This window comes from Salvelinus sp. IW2-2015, linkage group LG25 (assembly GCF_002910315.2).
Source record: "Salvelinus sp. IW2-2015 linkage group LG25, ASM291031v2, whole genome shotgun sequence".
NCBI lineage: Eukaryota > Metazoa > Chordata > Actinopteri > Salmoniformes > Salmonidae > Salvelinus > Salvelinus sp. IW2-2015.
Genome location: NC_036865.1, coordinates 4,522,201 through 4,542,467, shown reverse-complemented (window position 1 = coordinate 4,542,467; position 20,267 = coordinate 4,522,201). Strand labels below are relative to the sequence as shown.

Genomic DNA, 20,267 nt, shown 5'->3' with positions numbered 1-20,267 from the left:
TGTGGATCTGTTGGGGTTGTAGACGAATTGGAGTGGATTCAGTGTGTCGGTGATGATGGTGTTGATGTGAGCCATGACCAGCATTTCAAAGCATTTCATGGCTATAGATGTGAGTGCTAAGGTACAATAGTAATTTAGGCAGGTTACGTTGGCACGGGGTTCTTGAGCGAGATCACACAGTTGTCCGGACAGCTGGTGCTCTCATTCATYGTTCAGTGATGCTTGCCTCGAAATGAGCATTGAAGGCATTTATCTTGTCTGTTTTCCCTTTGTAATCCATGCTAGTTTTCAAGCCCTGCCACATCTGTCGAGCTTCAGAGCTGGCATAGTAGGATTCGATCTTGGTTCTGTATTGACGCTTTGCCTGTTTGATGGCTCATCTGAGTTTGTAGTGGAATTTCTTATAAGCATCCAGGTTAGTGTCACGCTCCTTGAATAATAACAGATGTGAGTGCTACAGGGCGGTAGTCATTGTGGCAGATAGCCTTAGAATTCTTCTGAACAGGAATGAWGGTGGTCAGCTTGAGATGTGGGGATTACAGACTMGGACAAGGAGAGGTTGAAAATTACTTTGAAGATGTCTGCCAGTGGGTCTGCGCATGCTCTGAGAACGCGACCTGGAATACGGTCCGGCACTGTGGCCTTGCGAGTGTTGACCAGATTAAAAGCCTTACTCAAGTCGGAGAGCAAGATCACCCAGTCCTCTGGGACAAGGAGGGGGCCTCATGCATGGCTCAGTGTTGTTTTGTCGAAGCATGCATAAAATGCATTGAATTCGTCAGGTAGAGGAAGCATCGTTGGGCAGATCACGGCTAGGTCTTCCTTTGTAATCCGTAATGGACTYTAGCCCCTGCCACATGCTTCGATTGTCGGAGTCAGTGTAATAGGATTCCACTTTGTTCCTATATTGTCCTTTTGCCTGTATGGTGGCTCTGCAGAGGTTGTAGCAGGACTTCTTGTATGCGTTTGTGTTCTCAACCGTTGCCTCTGGGTTTGCTGTGATAGGCCTGTGTGCGGTAGCTCTGTCCTTTAGTTTAGCGAGTACCTCTGTGTGAATCCAGGTCTTTCATTGGGGGGGACACTGTCGGGGATGCATTTCCTGATGAAGCCAGTGATGGAGATGGTTAGCTCGTTGATGCTATTGGCGGAGTTCCGGAACATATTCCAGTCAGCACTAGCAAAGCAGTCCTGCAGCTTAGTCTCCGCTTTGGTGGACCATTTCTCTATGGAGCGTGACACAGATACTTCCTGTTTCAGCTTCTGTTTGAAAACAGGAAGCAGGGGTATTGACTCATGATCTGATTTGCTGAAGGGGGGACGAGGGAGGCCTTGTATGCTTACTTGTGGGCATCACGTGTCTTAGTGTCGCAGAATTAAAATCAGCGGCAACAAGAAAAGCAGCCTCCGGGTGCTTGGTTTCCTTCTTGTTTATAGCTTCGTACAGTTTGTTAAGTGCCATCTTGTTGTTGTCCTGAGGTGGAATATATACAGCAGTCACGATAACAGATGAAAACTCTATCGGGAGGTAGAAGGGTCGGTATTTGACCATCGTTTATTCCAAGACGGGTGAACAATAGGTTGAGACTTCCACTGCGTTATAGTTTGCACACCATGTGTTGTTGATGAAGAAATGTACCCTTCCCCCTCTGGATTTCCCTGAATCCATTGTCCTGTCTGCTCGGCGAATGGAGAATCCATCGAGTTGGATAGTTATAGGGGGTATCTTTCAGAAAAACTGAAAGAATATTGCAGTTACGAAAGTCCAGRTGATAGCAAATGTGTGATCGGAGGTCATCCATCTTATTATCAAGTGACTGGCCAATAGAATGGAGGGAAGCGGTGGATGGTTTTCCCTTTTGCCTTAGTCTCACCAAGATGCCAACTCTTCTTCCTCTTTTTCGCTGCCGGTTCCTCTTGGGAAGCCCGAAGATTGGGTCGTAGGTACACAAAGAACCCAGGGAGGAAGTATTTGTAACTACACATTTTATTCCATAGACACTTCTTTACATGTCTGTTCTCAGCAGACACMTATGTATCGTGGTTTACTTTCAGAAGCAAMAARAAAGGTTTATTTGTGTGCTGAAAAAMCTCTTTTCATTTCTTCATCTCAATACAAGGTGTTTCAATGCATTCTATTTGAACAATGCATTGTATTTGAACATCAAGTGTGACACTGTATATAATAGCTGTGTGCCACAGACTTTACAGGCTGTCTTCTACTTGTGGTGTAGTTCAATCTAATCTCAATTACTGCACACTGAGACGTCTCAGAATCAGGTTTCATTGTATTAACAAGATTAAAACTCTACAAAGAACTGAGTCTGTGCGTCCATCAAGAATCCTCATCCTTGCAGCCATGATGCCGAATGCATTCTCTGACTCTCCGTCAACGAGAGTGGTGGTAGTTCCAGGTACGCCCAGGTTTATTGAGATGGACAGGTAATAAGAGATTACATATATATATGTCAGATATATATACCGTATTTGGTAACCAAAAACATACAATTTTCCAAGAACCAAATTCCAAAAGCCTTGATAAAATGGCACTTCTCATATAGAGGAGCATACATGTATGCAGTAACAAGGGAAATTAGAAACCGAAAAAGTGAAATMGATTGCAACATTATATTATCAACATACCTGGAAAGCTGCATCTCCCAGGAAAACARGTCATCCTTGTTTGGGTGTGTAGTCACTTCCTTGTTCGGCTGTAGATGGCTATTACCAGCACATCGCCCTCTACTGTCCCGGGGTAATATTTCCACTTTCTCACATTTTTTTAAGCAAACGTYTTTTTAGGGAGCATGCGAGCACACGTTGGGTTTGCAGCCGCTCTAATCTTCACCCTTTAACCTAACTCCTAAACTTAACTCTAACCCCTAACCCCTAGCCTATCTAACGTTATSCACCTAGATAGAATTCATAACATATCATACGTTTTGCAAATTCGTAACATATTGTACGTTTTTCCAATTCGTAAAATATCATACCTTTTGCCAATTCGTAACATATAATACAAATTGTAATTGGTAACATATCATACGAAATGGGTGATGGACATCCACATATTAGTACATATTGTACCATACAAAACGTAACATAAAGTACTAAATGGAGTGTCTCTGAATAATACGAAATGTTCTGAGACCAGGTTACAGTGACAGGAGCGTGTCAATAGGTTAGCATTGTCCAGTGAGACCTTCAGCCAGCCCACACTTTTTCCTGACCTCTCGGGTGAACTCCTGTGTTTGTATATCAATTCAAGCAGGAATGTAGTTCATCGTTTAAAACCTGACAACTGTTCAAACTACTATACCACATTCCACCACGGTGATTCCGTGAGAAGTTCAACCTGAGCATGCCTAAGTAAAAAAGGGAGTAAATTCCAAATGAAACCACACTGTGTACTACTCCCTTCACAGAACAGCGCAAACTGGCTTTAACCAGAATAGAAAGAGGAGTGGGAGGCCCCGGTGCACAACTGAGCAAGAGGACAAGTACATTAGAGTGTCTAGTTTGAGAAACAGATGCCTCACAAGTCCTCAACTGGCAGCTTCATTAAATAGTAACCGCAAAACACCAGTCTCAACGTCAACAGTGAAGAGGCGACTCCGGCATGCTGGCCATCTAGGCAGAGTTCCTCTGTCCAGTGTCTGTGTTCTTTTGCCCATCTTAATCTTTTCTTTTTATTGGCTAGTCTAAGATATGGCATTTTCTTTGCAACTCTGCCTAGAAGGCCAGCATCTCTTTACTGTTGACGTTGAGACTGGTGTTTTGCGGGTACTATTTAATGAAGCTGCCAGTTGAGGACTACACACTCTAATGTACTTGTCCTCTTGCTCAGTTGTGCACCGGGGCCTCCCACTCCTCTTTCTATTCTGGTTAGAGACAGTTTGCACTGTTCTGTGAAGGGAGTAGTACACAGCGTTGTACGAGATCTTCAGTTTCTTGGCAATTTCTCGCATGGAATAGCCTTGATTTCTCAGAACAAGAATAGACTGACAAGTTTCAGAAGAAAGGTCTTTGTTTCTGGCCATTTTGAGCCTGTAATCGAACCCACAAATACTGATGCTCCAGATACTCAACTAGTCTAAAGAAGGCCAGTTTTATTGCTTCTTTAATCAGAACAACAGTTTTCAGCTGTGCTAACATAATTGCAAAAGGGTTTTCTAACGATCAATCAGCCTTTTAAAATTATAAACTTGGATTAGCTAACACAACGTGCCATTGGAACACAAGAGTGACGGTTGCTGATAATGGGCCTCTGCACGCCTATGCAGACATTCCATYAAACAATCTGCCGTTTCCAGCTACAATAGTCATTTACAACATTAACAATGTTTACACTGTATTTCTGATCAATTTGATGTTATTTTAATGGACAAAATATGTGCTTTTCTTTCAAAAACAAGGACATTTCTAAGTGGCCCCAAACTTTTGAACTGTAGTGCATATATAAGATAAGAACTGTTTTACCAGTCAGGGTGTGGTGACTGGCCTTGTATACTATCAAGGCTACATTTTAACATTTTAGTCATTCAGCAGATGCTCTTATCAGACCCACTAGGGTTAAGTGCCTTGCACAAGGGCACAGACCGATTTTTCACCTAGTCGGCTCGTGGATTCAAACCAGCAACCTTTTGGTTACTGACACAACGCTCTCAACCACTCGGCTACCTGCCGTCAGGCTACCTGTAATTATGTAATCCTAATGTACTATGCCTTCTGTTGACCTTTTAAGAACATTCCAAATGACAACAAATGTGTCATGATAGATTTTGATCAAGAAACGTTTAAGATTTGAATGTCTATTTCAGACTCTGTAACATCCATAACGGAGGGTGTAAGATCCAGTAACAGTCGTTTTTTCCTCTGTAAAGTAATAATGGAAATAACAATATTTTCCAAATTTTTGTTCCTGTGTTCAGCCAAACCTTTCCTTCAACATGGCTATATCCATGTTTTGACCTAAGACTTACAAATTCAGACTCCTGTTTATATGCTCAGTCTCCCCAAAAAGCTTGCCCAATCCATGATGCTTCGTATTTGCTTCATTTCTACAACATACCAATACTCAGAAGACTGTTTTTTGGGGAAATGTACTCCCACCAAAGAGTTCCATAGACACGCACATTTATATTTTGTTTGCACATTCTGTGAGACATTAAAGTTGTGATTTTGCATGCAAATGTAATGTCCATAATACAGGAATCGCTCTTCTGTTATTTCTTGGCAAATAGGCCACAATCTGTGTTCAGATATTTAAGAACATTGTTATGTGCTGATAAAACCCATTGGCATTTAGAGTGCTGCGTACACATACTGGAACATACTGGAACATAGTGGAACACAAACACTGCTATGATCTAATGTTCCAGACATAAAACAAAATACACAAACAGGGGCACCTATAAACAGGGGGTCCGGAGGAGTTGGAGAAATTGGCATTTTTAAATGAGTGTATACTGTAAATACTAGCTCAGTATCAGAGATGTACTGATCCACAGTTGTCAAATTCAACCATTTCATTGAAATTGTGATTCAACCAGTTGTGTGCCCAGTGGGGAGGCATATTTGAATATTTGCATTCAAATTCAAGCCCAAACAAGCAAATATGATTGTTTGCTTGTCAGTTTACAATTGACAAAATACCTATAAGAAGTGCTTTTCTTATTGTCCTTCTTTTCTTTGAAACAAAATACATACATACTTTTCAAAATGTGTTGAATAAGTACTCCAGCAAAAATACTGGAGTGTTCCTATCTGACAATGTCAACAACATTCTGAATATCAAACTTGGGCCACTTTACATCATATTGCTCACTCACCCTCGATTCRTGTACTTCTTTCATATGTCCATTTAGATTATGTCTTCAACAGTAAAATAACCCATTTGTACTCAGATCCTGCTATGTGGTGAGTAATCGCCTGTTTTAAGGCTCATATGTGCTTGCTGACCACACTGACTACTCCCCGGCTGCCTTCTCATGGTATTACATTTCAATGAGGCAAATTTAGAARCGTTTCAGAGAGACTGCAAGATCAGATCCACCTCCCGGGGAAAGCATGGGGRATTCAAATCAGCTAGCTAGTAAATCACAATAAAACGTGTGTACTACCACCTTGTGTACAACCTTGTGTACTACTACCAAAGTACTACCCGAGTTTACAGTACATTTTCACTTTTTTTTTTACTAATCTATATTTTCCCATTTAACCTGAAAGTAGTCTATGGGGCTAGGATAACGTTTCATCAACTGTTCAMATTTGTTACAAAAYCCACTGCTAACTTAAGCTAACTTTAGCCACTGTAACTCACATTGTTCTCCAGATATAATTGGCTAAAGTTAGCTAAAGTTAGAAATGGCTATTTGAACAAATTTGAACTGTGGATGGCAGTTTCTCCTGGCCCTARAGACGACTTTGAGAGTATGTTGAAAAATAGAGATAAATGTAAAAAAAAATAATAATAATTGTGACGATGAGTTTGAACGTTTGGTTTCGCCTTACCGGACTTCGGGCGTGGGGAGTCCTCGAACAATGCAGTCCAGCTGGACCTTGCTGCCCTCCGACACCTCCCTGCTTTTCAGTTTCTGGATGAAGTGAGGGGGCTCACAGATGGGGTCGGCTGTGTACACTCCAGGGGTGATCTCCACCAAGGCAGGCTCCACCAGGGCAGGGCTCTCAGCCTCATCCACTTCATCCGCCTCCAGCACCTCAGAGTCATCATACTGCTCCTCAGTAGTCCTGCAGTCCAGCATGGGGAAGTCAGCGTGCCCATACCCCGGTCCCATGTCCAAACCTTGGACCTCTGGCGGCTGAATGCAGAAGGGATTAGCAGGCCTCTCCATCTCCATRTCGAAGTCTTGGAGAAGAATGGGCCGTTCCCTGTCGTCTGCGTTCAGGGAGTAAATGCTCCCATCGTCTTGGCCCTTGTTGGCTCTGCTCCTATGAGCTTTGCACGATCGYGGKCGTATCCTTTTGGAGCTGTTTGCCTTGAACAGAGAGGAGAGCTCCTCGATGAAGTCCGCTGCCTTGTTGAGGAACTCCTTCTTGGACTGGTTCTCCAGGCCGAACGCCGGGGTGTTCCTCCCCCCAGTCCCTGGTCTCTTAATGTCCTCCCGGTTGTTCTTCATCGCAATATCTTGGATGATGGACGGTGGGAACGACTGTCTGTCTATCCTCATCGAGTTGTCCTGGATGGACGATTGGGACGGCTGATATATCTGTTCGTCTGTCCTTATAGCATTATCCTGGAGGGACAGAGGTGGGTATGGCCGTCTCTCTGGCAAGAATGTRGGGTGTGTTGGTAGGGGTTCTTTTAATTCCGGATCAGCCTGGGTGTCGGGAGTGTCGGATGCGGCGGAGGTGGCAGAGGGGGAGGCCTTGACATCTGACCTCTCTTCGCAGGCCTCGGGTCCGATAGCCTGACAGGCCAGGTTAACACTCTTATCCAGTTCTTCCTGACTCAGGAAGGCTGAGAGGTCTGGGAGCTGGTGTTGCGGCTCYTCCAGCCCCGCAGAGTCCGCCATCTTGCCTTTGAGGGGCCCGTAGACCAGGCGCCGTGAGGAGGAGTCGGAACGACTCATCTCGCTGTGTCTCTGGTGTGCTCGTGCTTCYGCCAAGTAGTTCTCTCTCAAGAGCTGAGATAATGATGTAGGCTGGTCCACACTGTTCTCTTGCATTCTGTGGGGAAATAAAAGGGTTTAAARTGTTTATTTTAGTGTATCAGTGTATACTTTTATTCCCCCTGTGAAACAGTATAATTTCAATTAGTTCAGTCAATGCTTCTCCCATGAATTCAATATTTGACAGAAAGAATGAAATGTTGGTAAGATCACKGAATACTTTGGAAGTAATCTCAATAAGAATAACAATGTGTAGCCCACTTGTTGGTCATAAAACGTTCCTATTTTAGGATGCGCTTCTGCATTACTACCTTTCTCTTTCAATTGCAATGGAAATTCACAGCACCCCATGCACAAATGCCACCCCCACAAAAACTGTTGACATACAGTGTCATTCTTTGGAATCGGTTTGCTAGGCTTAACACTCGCGGGGTCATAATTCTTTCACAAAATGAGCAAGCAGCCACATGGCTTGGAGTTAGGGCACAGCGACCAACCTGACTAGTGAGTGCAATTGGTCAATATGACTAATTGTTTCAATGACATACAAAATATCTTGTTTCATTATTCATTACCAAAAGAAAAACAAACACTAGACCCTAGTCTAGAGTAATCACACCCATTTGAATAATAATTCAACCCAGTGATAAACCACAATGCATTTGATACKTATTAAAATAGCATTTTCATTTCAAAACACCTTAAACCTCTTGTGGCCCCAGACAGAGAATAGTTTCATGCATGGACATTGGATCTCACCCAACTTGGATAAGCATAGCTACTTTCGGTGTGTTTAAGACATAATTTTCCTTCATGCCCAGCCTTTAAAAAGCTTTTTGACACTAGCTCCAAGTAGTTATTGAATCCAGAAACGGGATAGGGTACACAGATGCTACTGACACTCAAATCTGCGCAATTAAGAGAGGCAGCAATGCCCTTCTAATAGACCTGCAGCTGCTGTGTACGTGAATCCTTTGCAAACAGCCTCCAAGCCCCCCCCCCCCAAGTCATATCTAATTATAGTAAGGGCTCAGTTTACATGAACAAAATCAAGAAAAAAACTGTTATCCTCATCTTCTGTGCACTCAACAAGAATTTGATCACTTACCAAAAAATCTAATGACACAACCAAATCATTTTTTGAGTTTATGAGGGAGACACTGAACACTGAGAAAAAGCAACAATACCCACCCAGGTTCATGGTAGAATTATTCAAACGTAACAGTCACTTCAAAATCAATAATATAAGCCTTAAGCCCATGCTTGCCTAATGAAGTGGGTCTATGTGAAACTTGCTGAGAGTTTACTGTGATGATGTATGAACCCAAACGACAGTCAATAGGACACTATGAATGACAGGTAACAGGGGTTGGGTGTTTTACCTTCAAATAAACCCCAGCGGGCCCCGGCTGGAGCTTGTGGTAATCCTCGGAGCGCACCTTTGCTCAAAGAGAGGGGATTCTGGTCTTCCGGTGGTGGCCACCTGGGAAAATGTGAACACAAGCGGCAGCTGCCCCGGCCGGCTTCCCAATTACTTGAGCAGAGTTAACCTTGGAGTTTKCTGGGAAATATGGAGGCGAGTAGCTAGGGCAACCTGTCACCAGTAAAAGTAATAACATTTGTGAGTGCACTAGTCGCAGGTTATTTTGGGGTGGCCCGGACCATGTGTCTGGGTGGCGTCTAAGCTCATTGGCCAGTGGAGGCGTTCTGGAAAGGGATCCCTCCTCCGGCAGCATACAGTAGTCTGTCAAAGCACAGCCACTCTACCGAATTAGAAGCTCCTTGTTGAGCCTCCGACACACTAATGTTAACCAGCAGATTACTGCCGTTTATTAACAAAGTGCTCTTGGTGAACTAGTTGAACGAGCATTATCATAGAGCCCCACCACTCTATATTTGATCTCATAAACATTGATATCTTGACTATGACTTCCTAATGATTATATACACTGAGTTGACAAAACATTCGAAACCCCTTTCTAATATTGAGTTGCACCCCCTTTTGCCCTCAGAACAGCATCAATTTGTCGGGGAAAGGACTTTATAAGGTATCGAAAGCATTCCACAGGGATGYTGGCCCATATCGACTCAAATGCTTCCCACATTTATGTCAAGTTGGCTGGATGTCCTTTGGGTGGGGGACCATTCTTGATACACACAGGAAACTGTTGTGAAAAACCCAGCAGCGTAGCAGTTCTTGACACGCTCAAACTGGTGCACCTGGCAACTACTACCCTACCCCGTTCAAAGGCACTTACATCTTTTGTCTTGCCCATTCACCCTCTGAATGGCACACATATACAACCCATGTCGCAAGGCTTAAAAGTCCTTCTTTAACCCGTCTACTCCCCTTCATCTACACTGATTGAAGTGGATTTAATAAGGGATCATAGCGTTCACCTGGTCAGTGCATATCATGGAAAGAGCAGGTGTTCCTAATGTTTTGTATACTCAGTGTATCTATATTGCATCACTCAACTCAAACATGCATGCATTTTTCAGCATTAAATGAAAACAAAAAAAAAGTATAATTGGGCTTGCTACAAAGATAAAGTATGAGAGAAGAGGTCCAGCAATATGCCTTTATTTCAGTGCTCGCTCTTAAACAATGCTTAAAGACAGTAATTACAACTTATTGAATGCAATAATTTCACACATCCGAGTATCCTGTGTTGATTTCCTCCTTTCTCCTGCATTGTTTAAGCCTGTCAGCAAAAAGCCTTTATTCACAGTACTAATTATCTTAAGAGAAACTCTGCCTGGTGTCCTTAGTCCATCATTACTCCGCCCACAAGATCCCACCAAACCCCAGTGATTCCACAGGTGATAATATACATCATTTTCAAGATTTGTTTATTGAAAGCAAAACTGCACATAAGACAATGAGTGAGTCATCTCCAACATCCTCACAGGAAAACAATCACAACCAAGCTCGAGCGTCACATTACACTTAAAACAGTGCAAAGAGCTGTATCAAATACTTTCATTCAACATAAACATGTAACAAAGGTCAAATTGACCGTCACACCGTGACTGGATCTGTTTACATCGTCTGGGCAACTTGAGAGAACAGAGGGATCATTCGACATCCACCTACTGTACATCATTTGACATCATCACTGTAACAAAATTCACAACATGTTCAAAATTGGATTGTAATCAATTGGCTCAGTGACTTGATATAATGCGCAGGCTAACGCAGATACAGCAGCAACATGGGTAGACTGACGCCATCATTTGTGGAGTCTCAATGCAACTTTTAATAACAGGGAATAAAAACATTGTGAATCATCTTGTAGCATGCTTGGCAAATAGGATTTGGTTCGACAACAACTCAATAAAAGCGAAATGTAAATCCTTTTAAAAAAAAAGACCTACACAACCTTTTCAGTTATAACTTAAACTTTACTCAAAATGTAACGGAACATGCATTGTTGCTGTTTGTACCCATTGAGAAAGAAATCCTATGTTATGCCGGCCATATTTTATTCTGTAAGTTCCAGATGAACAAGACTTGGAGGTGGATTGGTTTAAAGTTGCCATGGTAGACATTTAAAATGTTAAGTCGACTAGCGGGACATTTAGTTGTGTGCCGAGATTAAAGACAAGCCCCTTTAGCTTAAAAATCACTGGGGAGAATCAAGACAGACCTGACTGATACAAAAGAGACACAATATTAGTTAAACAAGAGACAGATATCAAGTGTTCTACACAACAACAACAAATGAGGAATAAGAGCAGCAGCAGACTGTCAGTTACTCAATCAGATCAATAAGACCAATAAGAGATCCGGGTGGTTCTGGTTAGAGATCAGGGCCATGTTCATTAGGAACAAAACAAACAAAAAACGGAAAAGGGAGGGACTACCTAGATTTGTCCAATCAGAAACGATCCTTTTAGTTTTCCATTGTAAATTATATTTGTCTTTTTCTTTTCCGCCGCATGCCCTAATGAACACGACCCATGATTGACACAGTATACAATATGTGGTCAAACTGGGATTCATGCCCATCCACCTGTTTTTTTTATTTTTTATTTTTTATTTAACCTTTATTTAACTAGGCAAGTCAGTTAAGAACATATTCTAATTTACAATGACGGCCTACCCCGGCCAAGCCCTAACCCGGACGACGCTGGGCCAATTGTGCGCCGCCCTATGGGACCCTATGGGACTCCCAATCGCGGGCGGTTGTGACACAGCCTGGAATCGAACCAGGTCTGTAGTGACGCCTCTAGCACTGAGATGCAGTGCCGTAGACCGCTGCGCCACTCGGGAGCCTAAAATGGCATCGGTTAGGCAACTTGAATATCCCAACAAAGCAGAGTAGAAGGCACACTTTAATGGAAAAATAAGCACAAACCCATTAAACCTCATAGTATCTTAGCAATAATGAAGATTCATTTACCATCAAAAACTGAAAGAACAATGATGCACCATCATGAACTCACTGTGCTTTTCAGAAGAGGCAAAGAAACCGTGTCCACTACAACTCGTGGGTCAAAAATGAGCCCATGCTTACGCTCACCCAATTCACATAGCATCAGAGAATCTTCGTCATTCACAGTGTTTTGTCAATTTGGGTTGAACCAGGTCGCTAACGYTCAGAGCATCTGCAACAAAAAAAAACCCAGTTATTCATATTTGTGTACATATTTTTTCAATACGCCTGATTATGAATTATGATGCAAATAAAGTAACATTTTTAAAGTCAATAGCAAGCAATAGTATGCATCCTTCTTACTCTATGCAGACTACTCGCTGGCTCTCTTGCGAGACTGGTCACCTCTGCAAAACAAAAAGAAAGCTTAATKAAAAACCAGGGCTGTGTTCATTTGYGACAACGGAAGAAAATGGTCCGAAATGGGGATGCACCATCTGAACTTGTCTAATAAGAAACGCTCATTTTTGTTTTCCYGTGCAAAACGTTTTCCTAATGAACACAACCSTGGWGGGAGGTCCTTTGTTTTTCGCTAAACTCTGACTTATAACACTCACCTGGGAAAACCATTCAGAGATAGCTCCATTTGTAGTTTCTGGTCACGAGCAGCATAGTCAGACAGCTGGGATTCCACTGTTGGCGGGTTGATTTGAGGAATGAATCCAGAGAAGAGAGCTGGGGCTAAATGTGCCCAATCTGAAACAGGTAGCCAATAGTCATTGTGGGAGACCCACAAATAGTGCTCAAATGCATATTTCTACAATCGTGCTTGACAGGTACAGTAGTTAAACATCATTTTACAAGTGGATGAAACTATTTCGTTGGCAGCATGTGCTGTAGCATTTGAAAAAGACAGAGAAAGCGCTCACCGGGCCAAAGAGTATACAGGCCTTTSACCACACTAGCCATTGTTGAAGGTCTGACTTGAAAAGGCATGGAATGGGCTTCGAGGAGAAGAGCTAAAGGAAAAACAGAGAAAGAAAGAAAAGATCATTAACAACGCAATTTTAAAAGATGAGTCGTACGCTAAATAGTTTTGGGTTTGGATTGCAAGGCGTGGTGTCAGTTCACCAGTCCACTGTACTCACGTATTAACGTGTTAACATGTTTTTCTGCAACATGATCGGTAAAAAGCTTCATGAGATCTTCTCGCAGGTCTCGGTTTAGCTTCGTTTCAATGTAGAACTTATTCTTAGAAATCAAGAAGAAAAACAGGCTTGTATGAAAGGAGTATACGATTACGGTCTGTTCTGATCATTGACGGAGTAYGATTCATCTGTATCCGGGAAACTGGCCCAAAGAGATCTAATGTAAGGCATATTCCAAAGATGAGCAGCTTATATGGATACATACCATGTAGATGAATACGGGAACAATGCATTGAAGCGCATCTGTGTACCGAGTCAGAGCAATGTTGAAATTCTCAATGAAATTCCCTGGTGGACTAATCTGATAACAAGTGGAAAAAATATCAGTGTTAATTTACTTATCAMGTTATTACGCACTTTTTTGGCGTGAAACAGGAGATACTATCTGTACAAAAAACYTTTTTGTTTTGTTTTCCGTTGCAAACCTTTTTGGTACAGTATGGTACATAGAACCCAGGTTCTATGTTTTCACTTACTTGAAGATCAGAAGAGACTTGTCGAAGATGGGTAGTAATCTTCAGCATCAAGTCTTTGTACAGTAGCTCAGAGTGCTGTTGACAAACACACTTGTACACACAACTGAAATAGGGAAAGAAAAATAACTATTAAAAACAGATCCAATTGTAACGTCTCCCCTCTAAGGTCTCAAACATGAGTACGGCAGTTCCTTGTGTTCATTTCTTTCAAAGCTACATAAGAAAATCAACACAGTCACACTGTTTGAGTCTCACCTGTAGATCTGCTCYTATGAAATGGAGATGTGGTCCATGGGGTTTTGTATTAGCAGGTGGTCAATGGCTTTCTCCAGGTTCGGCCAGTATGTGGTTCTATAGTCCTCTTCGGTCATTYCATTCATTACTGAACCARACAATGATAAAGAGGTTATTTTCACAACAACTTGAGCCGTTAAAAATATATATCTTGATGATTATGGGGGTCAATTACTTTATGTCAAGCCATGGAAATGTTAGAAGCATTAGTTTGCCGTTCGCGAAGAGAATAAATATGTTTATTCTACCAAGACACGAGGAGCGCGCATGACAAGGACAGCTAGAGCGCACCTGATTGGTAGGGCTGAGCATTAATAGTAATTGAAAATGGTGAAAAACATCACTACATTCCCATAAAAAAAATTGTTAATATAGCTGTAATACTATAATGTGATCCATTTAAGTCTGATTAATATTGTAAGGCCAAATATTGTAGTTGCGCAACATTGCGATGTTGACGCATGGTTCATTTTCATATATTTTGAATCTATAGCATTGATTATTCAAATTGACACGAACATGAAATTATGGCTGATAGTACATTTGTTGAAAGTAACAAGCATTACAAACCAGAAACATGGAGATAAGACAGATATTGTGCAGTTCTTGCCAGATGTTACTTCCGTCCCAAGTCTGTTACTCCCACCGAGCAGGCAAGTACAAGAGTAACATTGCAGTAGTTCTGTTCAGTCTATTTCATTTCAACTCCTTTKCCCTAGAAATGTAATTACATTTGCTAATGGTGGAGGACATACATTGCATTCGGAAAGTATTCAGACCCCCTTGACTTTTTCCACAATTTGTTACGTTACAGCCCTATTTAAAACTGATTTGTTTTTTTTAATTCTCTCAATCTATACCCAATACCTCACAATGACAAAGCAAAAACAGGCTTTTAGAATAGTTTGCAAATGTAAAAAAATAAATAAAAATATCACAATTACATACAGTATTAGTCAAAAGTTTGGACACACCTACTCGTTCAAGGCTTTTTCTTTATATAGACATCAAAACTATGAAATAACACTTATGGAATCACATAGTAACCAAAAAGTGTTAAACAAATCTAAATATATTTTATATTTGAGATTCTTCAAAGTAGCCACCCTTTGCCTTGATGTCAGCTTTGCACACTCTTGGCATTCTCTCAACCAGCTTCACCTGGAATGCTTTTCCTACAGTCTTGAAGGAGTTCCCATATATGCTGAGCACTTGCTGGTTGCTTTTCCTTCACTCCGCGGTCCAACTCATGCAAAACCATCTCAATTGGGTTGAGGTTGGGTGATTGTGGAGACCAGGTCATTTGATGCAGCACTCCATCACTCTCCTTGGTCAAATAGCCCCTACACAGCCTGGCGGTGTGTTTTGGGTTATTGTCTTGTTGAAAATCAAATGACAGTCCCACTAAGCAGAAACCAGATGGGATGGCTTATCGCTGCAGAATGCTGTAATAGTCATGCTGGTTAAGTGTGCCTTGAATTCTAAATAAATCACTGACAGTGTCACCAGCAAAGCAACCCGACACAATCACACCACCTCCTCGCTTCACGYTGGGAACCACACATGCYGAGATCATCTGTTCGCCCACTGTACTCTGCGTCTAACAAAGACACGGCAGTTGGAACCAATTGACAGATTTCCACCGGTCTAAGGTCCATTGCCCGTGTTTCTTGGCCCAAGCAAGTTTCTTCTTCTTATTGGTGTCCTTCAGTAGTGGTTTCTTAACGGTAATTTGACCATGAAAGCCTGATTCACYCAGTCTCCTCTGAACAGTTGATGTTGAAATGTGTTTGAGCTGTTCTTGCCATAATATGGACTTGGTCTTTKACCAAATAGGGCTATCTTCTGTAAACCACCCCTACCTTGTCACAACACAACTGATTGGCTCAGACGCATTAAGAAGGAAAGAAATTCCACAAATTAACTTTTAACAAGGCACAGCTGTGAATTGAAATGCATTCCAGGTGACTACCTCATGAAGCTGGTTGAGAGAATGCCAAGAGTGTGCAAAGCTGTCATTAAGGGAAAGGGTGTCTACTTTGAATAAACTATATTTTGATTTGTTTAATACTTTGGTTACTACAGACATGAAGCTTGGCATTCAGGCCAAAGAGTTTAATATTGGTTTCAACAGACCAGATAATCTTGTTTGTCATGGTCAGAGTGCTTTAGGTGGCTTTTGGCAAACTCCAATAGGCTGTCGTGTGCCTTTTCTTGAAATGTGGCTTCTGTCTGGCCACTCTACCATAAAGGCCTGATTGGTGGAGTGCTGCAGAGATGGTTGTCCTTCTGGGACTCTTCTTCCTAGTCTTCTTCCAAACTTCTTCCATTTATGAATGATGGAGGCCACTGTGCTCTTGGGGACATTCAATGCTGCAGATATTTTTTGGTACCCTTTCCCAGATCTGTGCCTCGGACACAATCCTGTCTCTACGGACAATTCCTTCAAACTCATGGCTTGGTTTTTGCTCTGACATGCACTGTCAACAGTGGGACCTTATATATAGACAGGTGTGTGCCTTTCCAAATCATGTCCAATCAATTGAATTTACCACAGGCGGACTCCAATCAAGTTGTAAAAACATCAAGGATGATCAATGGAAACAGGATGCACCTGAGCTCAATTTCGAGTCTCATAGCAAAGGGTCTGAATATTTATGTAAATATMATATTTCCATTTTTAATACATTTGCAAAATTRCCCAYAAACCTATTTTCGCTTTGTCATAATGGGGTATTGTGTAGATTGTTGTGGATTTTTACTTTATCCATTTTAGAATAAGGCTGTAACGTAACAAAATGTGGAAAAGGTCAAGGGGTCTGAATACTTCCCAAATGCACTGSATATAAGTTGTTTTCCATAAAATATTTTGTAATTATGGGAGAGAAAAAAAGTTGTCCCGTTTCTCTCCAAAGTCATGTAATATGAAGTGAAAACTGCAGGTTTCAAACAATTAAGGAACAGGAAAAATAGTGATGCTAATTATAGGCTATAACAGTCTGTCAGATGGAAAGGCTTTCTTTAAATCCTTCTCAATTTAATTTTAACTAGCTACAAATGTAGCATATGCCTACCAGAATGATATCACGARTATTTGCATCAATCCACTGGCAATTTGTTTTTACGAACTCCATCTCGTGCGCACTGCAGAAACATGCTAACCAAACAACAGTGCTAGGTGCCTGCGCACTTGTGACAGAGTAAAAATCTTTAAAAAAATAAAAAAAGTGAAAAACCTGTAACCTGCGTATTTCTCACTCAGTTGACATCCATTTCAATAGCAGGCCTACTATTAGCCTACTTGCACAGTACAGCTTGGTTTGGCATAGCCCAATATTGGACTAATGGAGCCTAACGTTAAGTTACTCCTTAGTCCAATGACCTTAAAATTACCTCTTTAAAAAGGMCAAATTGCCTATGGAAACCATCTAAACTTGAATCGATTCTCAATTCCTGTACAGTTCTYAAACATAAATCCCTCTACTTTCATATCACATCAAAAGAATTTCACAAAAGCCAAARACACACTTACTGTACACTGTTTTAACACAGTTGCAGCTGACAGTATTTTACAGTGACAACACCTTTGAGGCGTCTGTCTTCCGTTGACATACGTGTTCAGAGAGGCAGATAGCTAATTAGCACAGGTAGTCCACTCTGTCTTCTGAAAACAAGTCTTGTAACATGGAAATATGACCATGTGGAAACCATAACCCTATAAAAAGGTACGTATGAATTTAACCTTTTGTTTTTAGAAAATAATTTATTGGGGATATTAAAGATAAGGTCCTTATGCTTCCAAAACCAAACCGAAAGCGTTGCATGTTAATGTTCAGACTGAACTTTGCACTCTTAACAAAACTTCCACCTACAGAAGACGCCTTCATCCAATGACTTYTGTGTAATGTAATGGAACTGAGAGTCATGATCGAGGGCTAGGGTTGGACCAAAATGTGATTCAGAGTACATGCCACCTTTGCTCATAGAACTTTTCCCACGGAGRTTTTCCTTCGACGGGTGAGCCGTTAGTGAAATTTTGTATACTCACTTCTCCAGGCACCACTACACCACTGATTCCAAACAAGGACCTTCCAACCATAGGGTGCAAAGGTCATAACAGTCATTAACGCTTGTCTGCTTCCTGGGGCAAGTAAAAAACATTGTTAGACAAGCAGATTATAGCTGTATCGCACAAGTTGACTGCTCCACGGCTTCCGTTTTTCCCCAAACTTTTACAGATGCACATTTGAGAGCATCCAGTTGGGCAAAAAAAATTTTTTTTGGGGGGGGGGGGTTGCCTGTTTTGCATGTTATTTTGGCATTAATACATGTCACATATCAGTTTGCAAACAGTGTAAAACAAATTATAATCATTGAGTTAATAAAGCCGCATACAAACATGGTCTCTTTTTTGCTTTTTTGAGTAAGGTAGCTCCAAAATTAAGTTGTTTCAGCCTAGCTCAGTGCTTTCTGTTGTGGTGGGGCAGCCAGCGGAAAATACGGAGCTTAGGGGTTGGCAACGTTCTCTAGTTGCACCGTGATTGGCTCAGTGTTCTGTCACTCATGGGGACACTACGTGTGGTCACAGATAAAATGACGTCAAATCACGTTATATCTACAGTAGCTTTGATTGGACTAATCAAGTCAACATCATACTTTCAAAATCTTAGCTAGCAGTCATCATCATGATTCAAGACGACAATCCACTAGCAAATCCTTTTCAATCCTTGTCATATGAAGAGAAATTATGAAGAGAAATTATAGATATAACATATTGGGGCATTGGACATAAACAAGTTGCAAATCGCAAAATCAACAATGAGTGGTTTGGAAGAAATCAGTGCCCAGAGTAAACTGCCTGCTACTCAGTCCCAGTTGCTAATATTTGCATATTATTAGTAGATTTGGATAGAAAACACTCTGAAGTTTCTGAAACTGTTTGAATTATGTCTGTGAGTATAACAGAACTCATATGGCATGCAAAAACCTGAGAAAAAATCCAACAAGGAAGTGGGAAATCTGAGGTTGGTCGTTTTTCAACCCATTCCCTATTGAAGATACAGTGGGATATGGGTCATGTTGCACTTCCTAAGGCTTCCACTAGATGTCAACAGTCTTTAGAACCTTGTCTGATGCCTCTACTGTGAAGTGGGGCCGAATGAGAGGGGAATGAGTCAGAGGTCTGGCAGAATGCTTTGAGCTCATGACGCTCGTTCACGTGAGAGCGAGCTCTGTTCCATAGCTTTTCTACAGACAAAGGAATTCTCCGGTTGGAACATTATTGAAGATTTATGTTAAAAACATCCTAAAGATTGATTCTATACTTCGTTTGACATGTTTCGATGGACTGTAATATGACTTTTCGTCTGAACTTTTGCCTGGACCTGCCCGCGCGTCGTGAGTTTAGATTGTGTACTGAACGCGCGAACAACAAGGAGGAATTTGGACAAATTATGGACTTTTATGGAACAAATCACATTTATTGTGGAACTGGGATTCCTGGGAGTGCATTCTGACGAAGATCATCAAGTAGTGAATATTTATAATGCTATTTCTGACTTATGTTGACTCCAACATGGCGGATATCTTCTTGGGTTGTGTTGGTCTCTGAGCGCGTACTCAGATTATTGCATGGTTTGCTTTTTCCGTAAAGTTTTTTTGAAATCTGACACAGCGGTTGCATTAAGGAGAAGTATATCTTTAAATCTGTGAATACACTTGTATCTTTTATTAATGTTTATTATGAGTATTTCTGTGATTTGATGTGGCTCTGTGCAAATTCACAGGATGTTTTGGAGGCAAAGCCAAATGTAAACTGAGGTTTTTGGATATAAATATGAACTTGATCGAACAAAACATACATGTATTGTGTAACATGTTGTCCCGGGAGTGTCATCTGATGAAGAATATCAAAGGTTAATGATTAATTTTAACAATTTCTGCTTTTTGTGACTCCTCTCTTGCTTGGCAAATCGCTGTATGCTTTCTGTGACTAGTTGCTGACCTAACATAAATGACATGTTCTGCTTTTGCCGAAAAGCTTTTTTGAAATCGGACACTGTGGTTGGATTACGAGAATTTTATCTTTAAAATGGTGTCTAATACTTGTATGTTTGAGAAAATTGAATTATGAGATTTCTGTTGATTGAATTTGGCGCCCTGCATTTCATTGGCTGTTCGCTAGCGGAACCCCAGTCCTAGACAGGTTAAGGGTCTCTTTTCCAACATTCAACATTGGCCATGCTGTCAATCCAGCATGACTTCTGCCACTTTCAAAACAAC

General features: G+C 41.4%; 2 protein-coding genes across 7 annotated transcripts in view; both read right to left on the bottom strand.

The window, feature by feature from the left end:
- The window catches only part of mypn (myopalladin), a 55,325-nt gene extending 46,080 nt beyond the window's left edge, over positions 1–9,245 (bottom strand). For all 5 annotated transcript variants that reach the window (XM_023970322.2, XM_070434870.1, XM_023970324.2 and 2 more), the window contains exons 1-2: positions 9,011–9,245; positions 6,511–7,686 (exon numbers count right to left, since the gene is read on the bottom strand). In XM_023970322.2, the coding sequence (XP_023826090.1) occupies positions 6,511–7,685 (1,175 nt within the window). In that variant the 5' untranslated portion in view covers position 7,686; positions 9,011–9,245. The remainder of the gene's footprint in view (positions 1–6,510; positions 7,687–9,010) is intronic.
- Positions 1–20,267, bottom strand: part of cacul1 (CDK2 associated cullin domain 1) — a 29,397-nt gene that overhangs the window by 6,623 nt on the left and 2,507 nt on the right. Inside the window, exons 2-9 of one of the 2 annotated variants that reach the window (XR_011474050.1) lie at positions 13,947–14,073; positions 13,692–13,794; positions 13,421–13,516; positions 13,156–13,258; positions 12,937–13,026; positions 12,625–12,763; positions 12,371–12,414; positions 11,792–12,239 (exon numbers count right to left, since the gene is read on the bottom strand). Coding sequence is in view for 1 of the 2 variants with exons in the window: in XM_023970384.2 (XP_023826152.1) it covers positions 12,381–12,414; positions 12,625–12,763; positions 12,937–13,026; positions 13,156–13,258; positions 13,421–13,516; positions 13,692–13,794; positions 13,947–14,073 (692 nt within the window). In the remaining variant the exon portion in view is untranslated. 2 annotated transcript variants of the gene reach the window in all.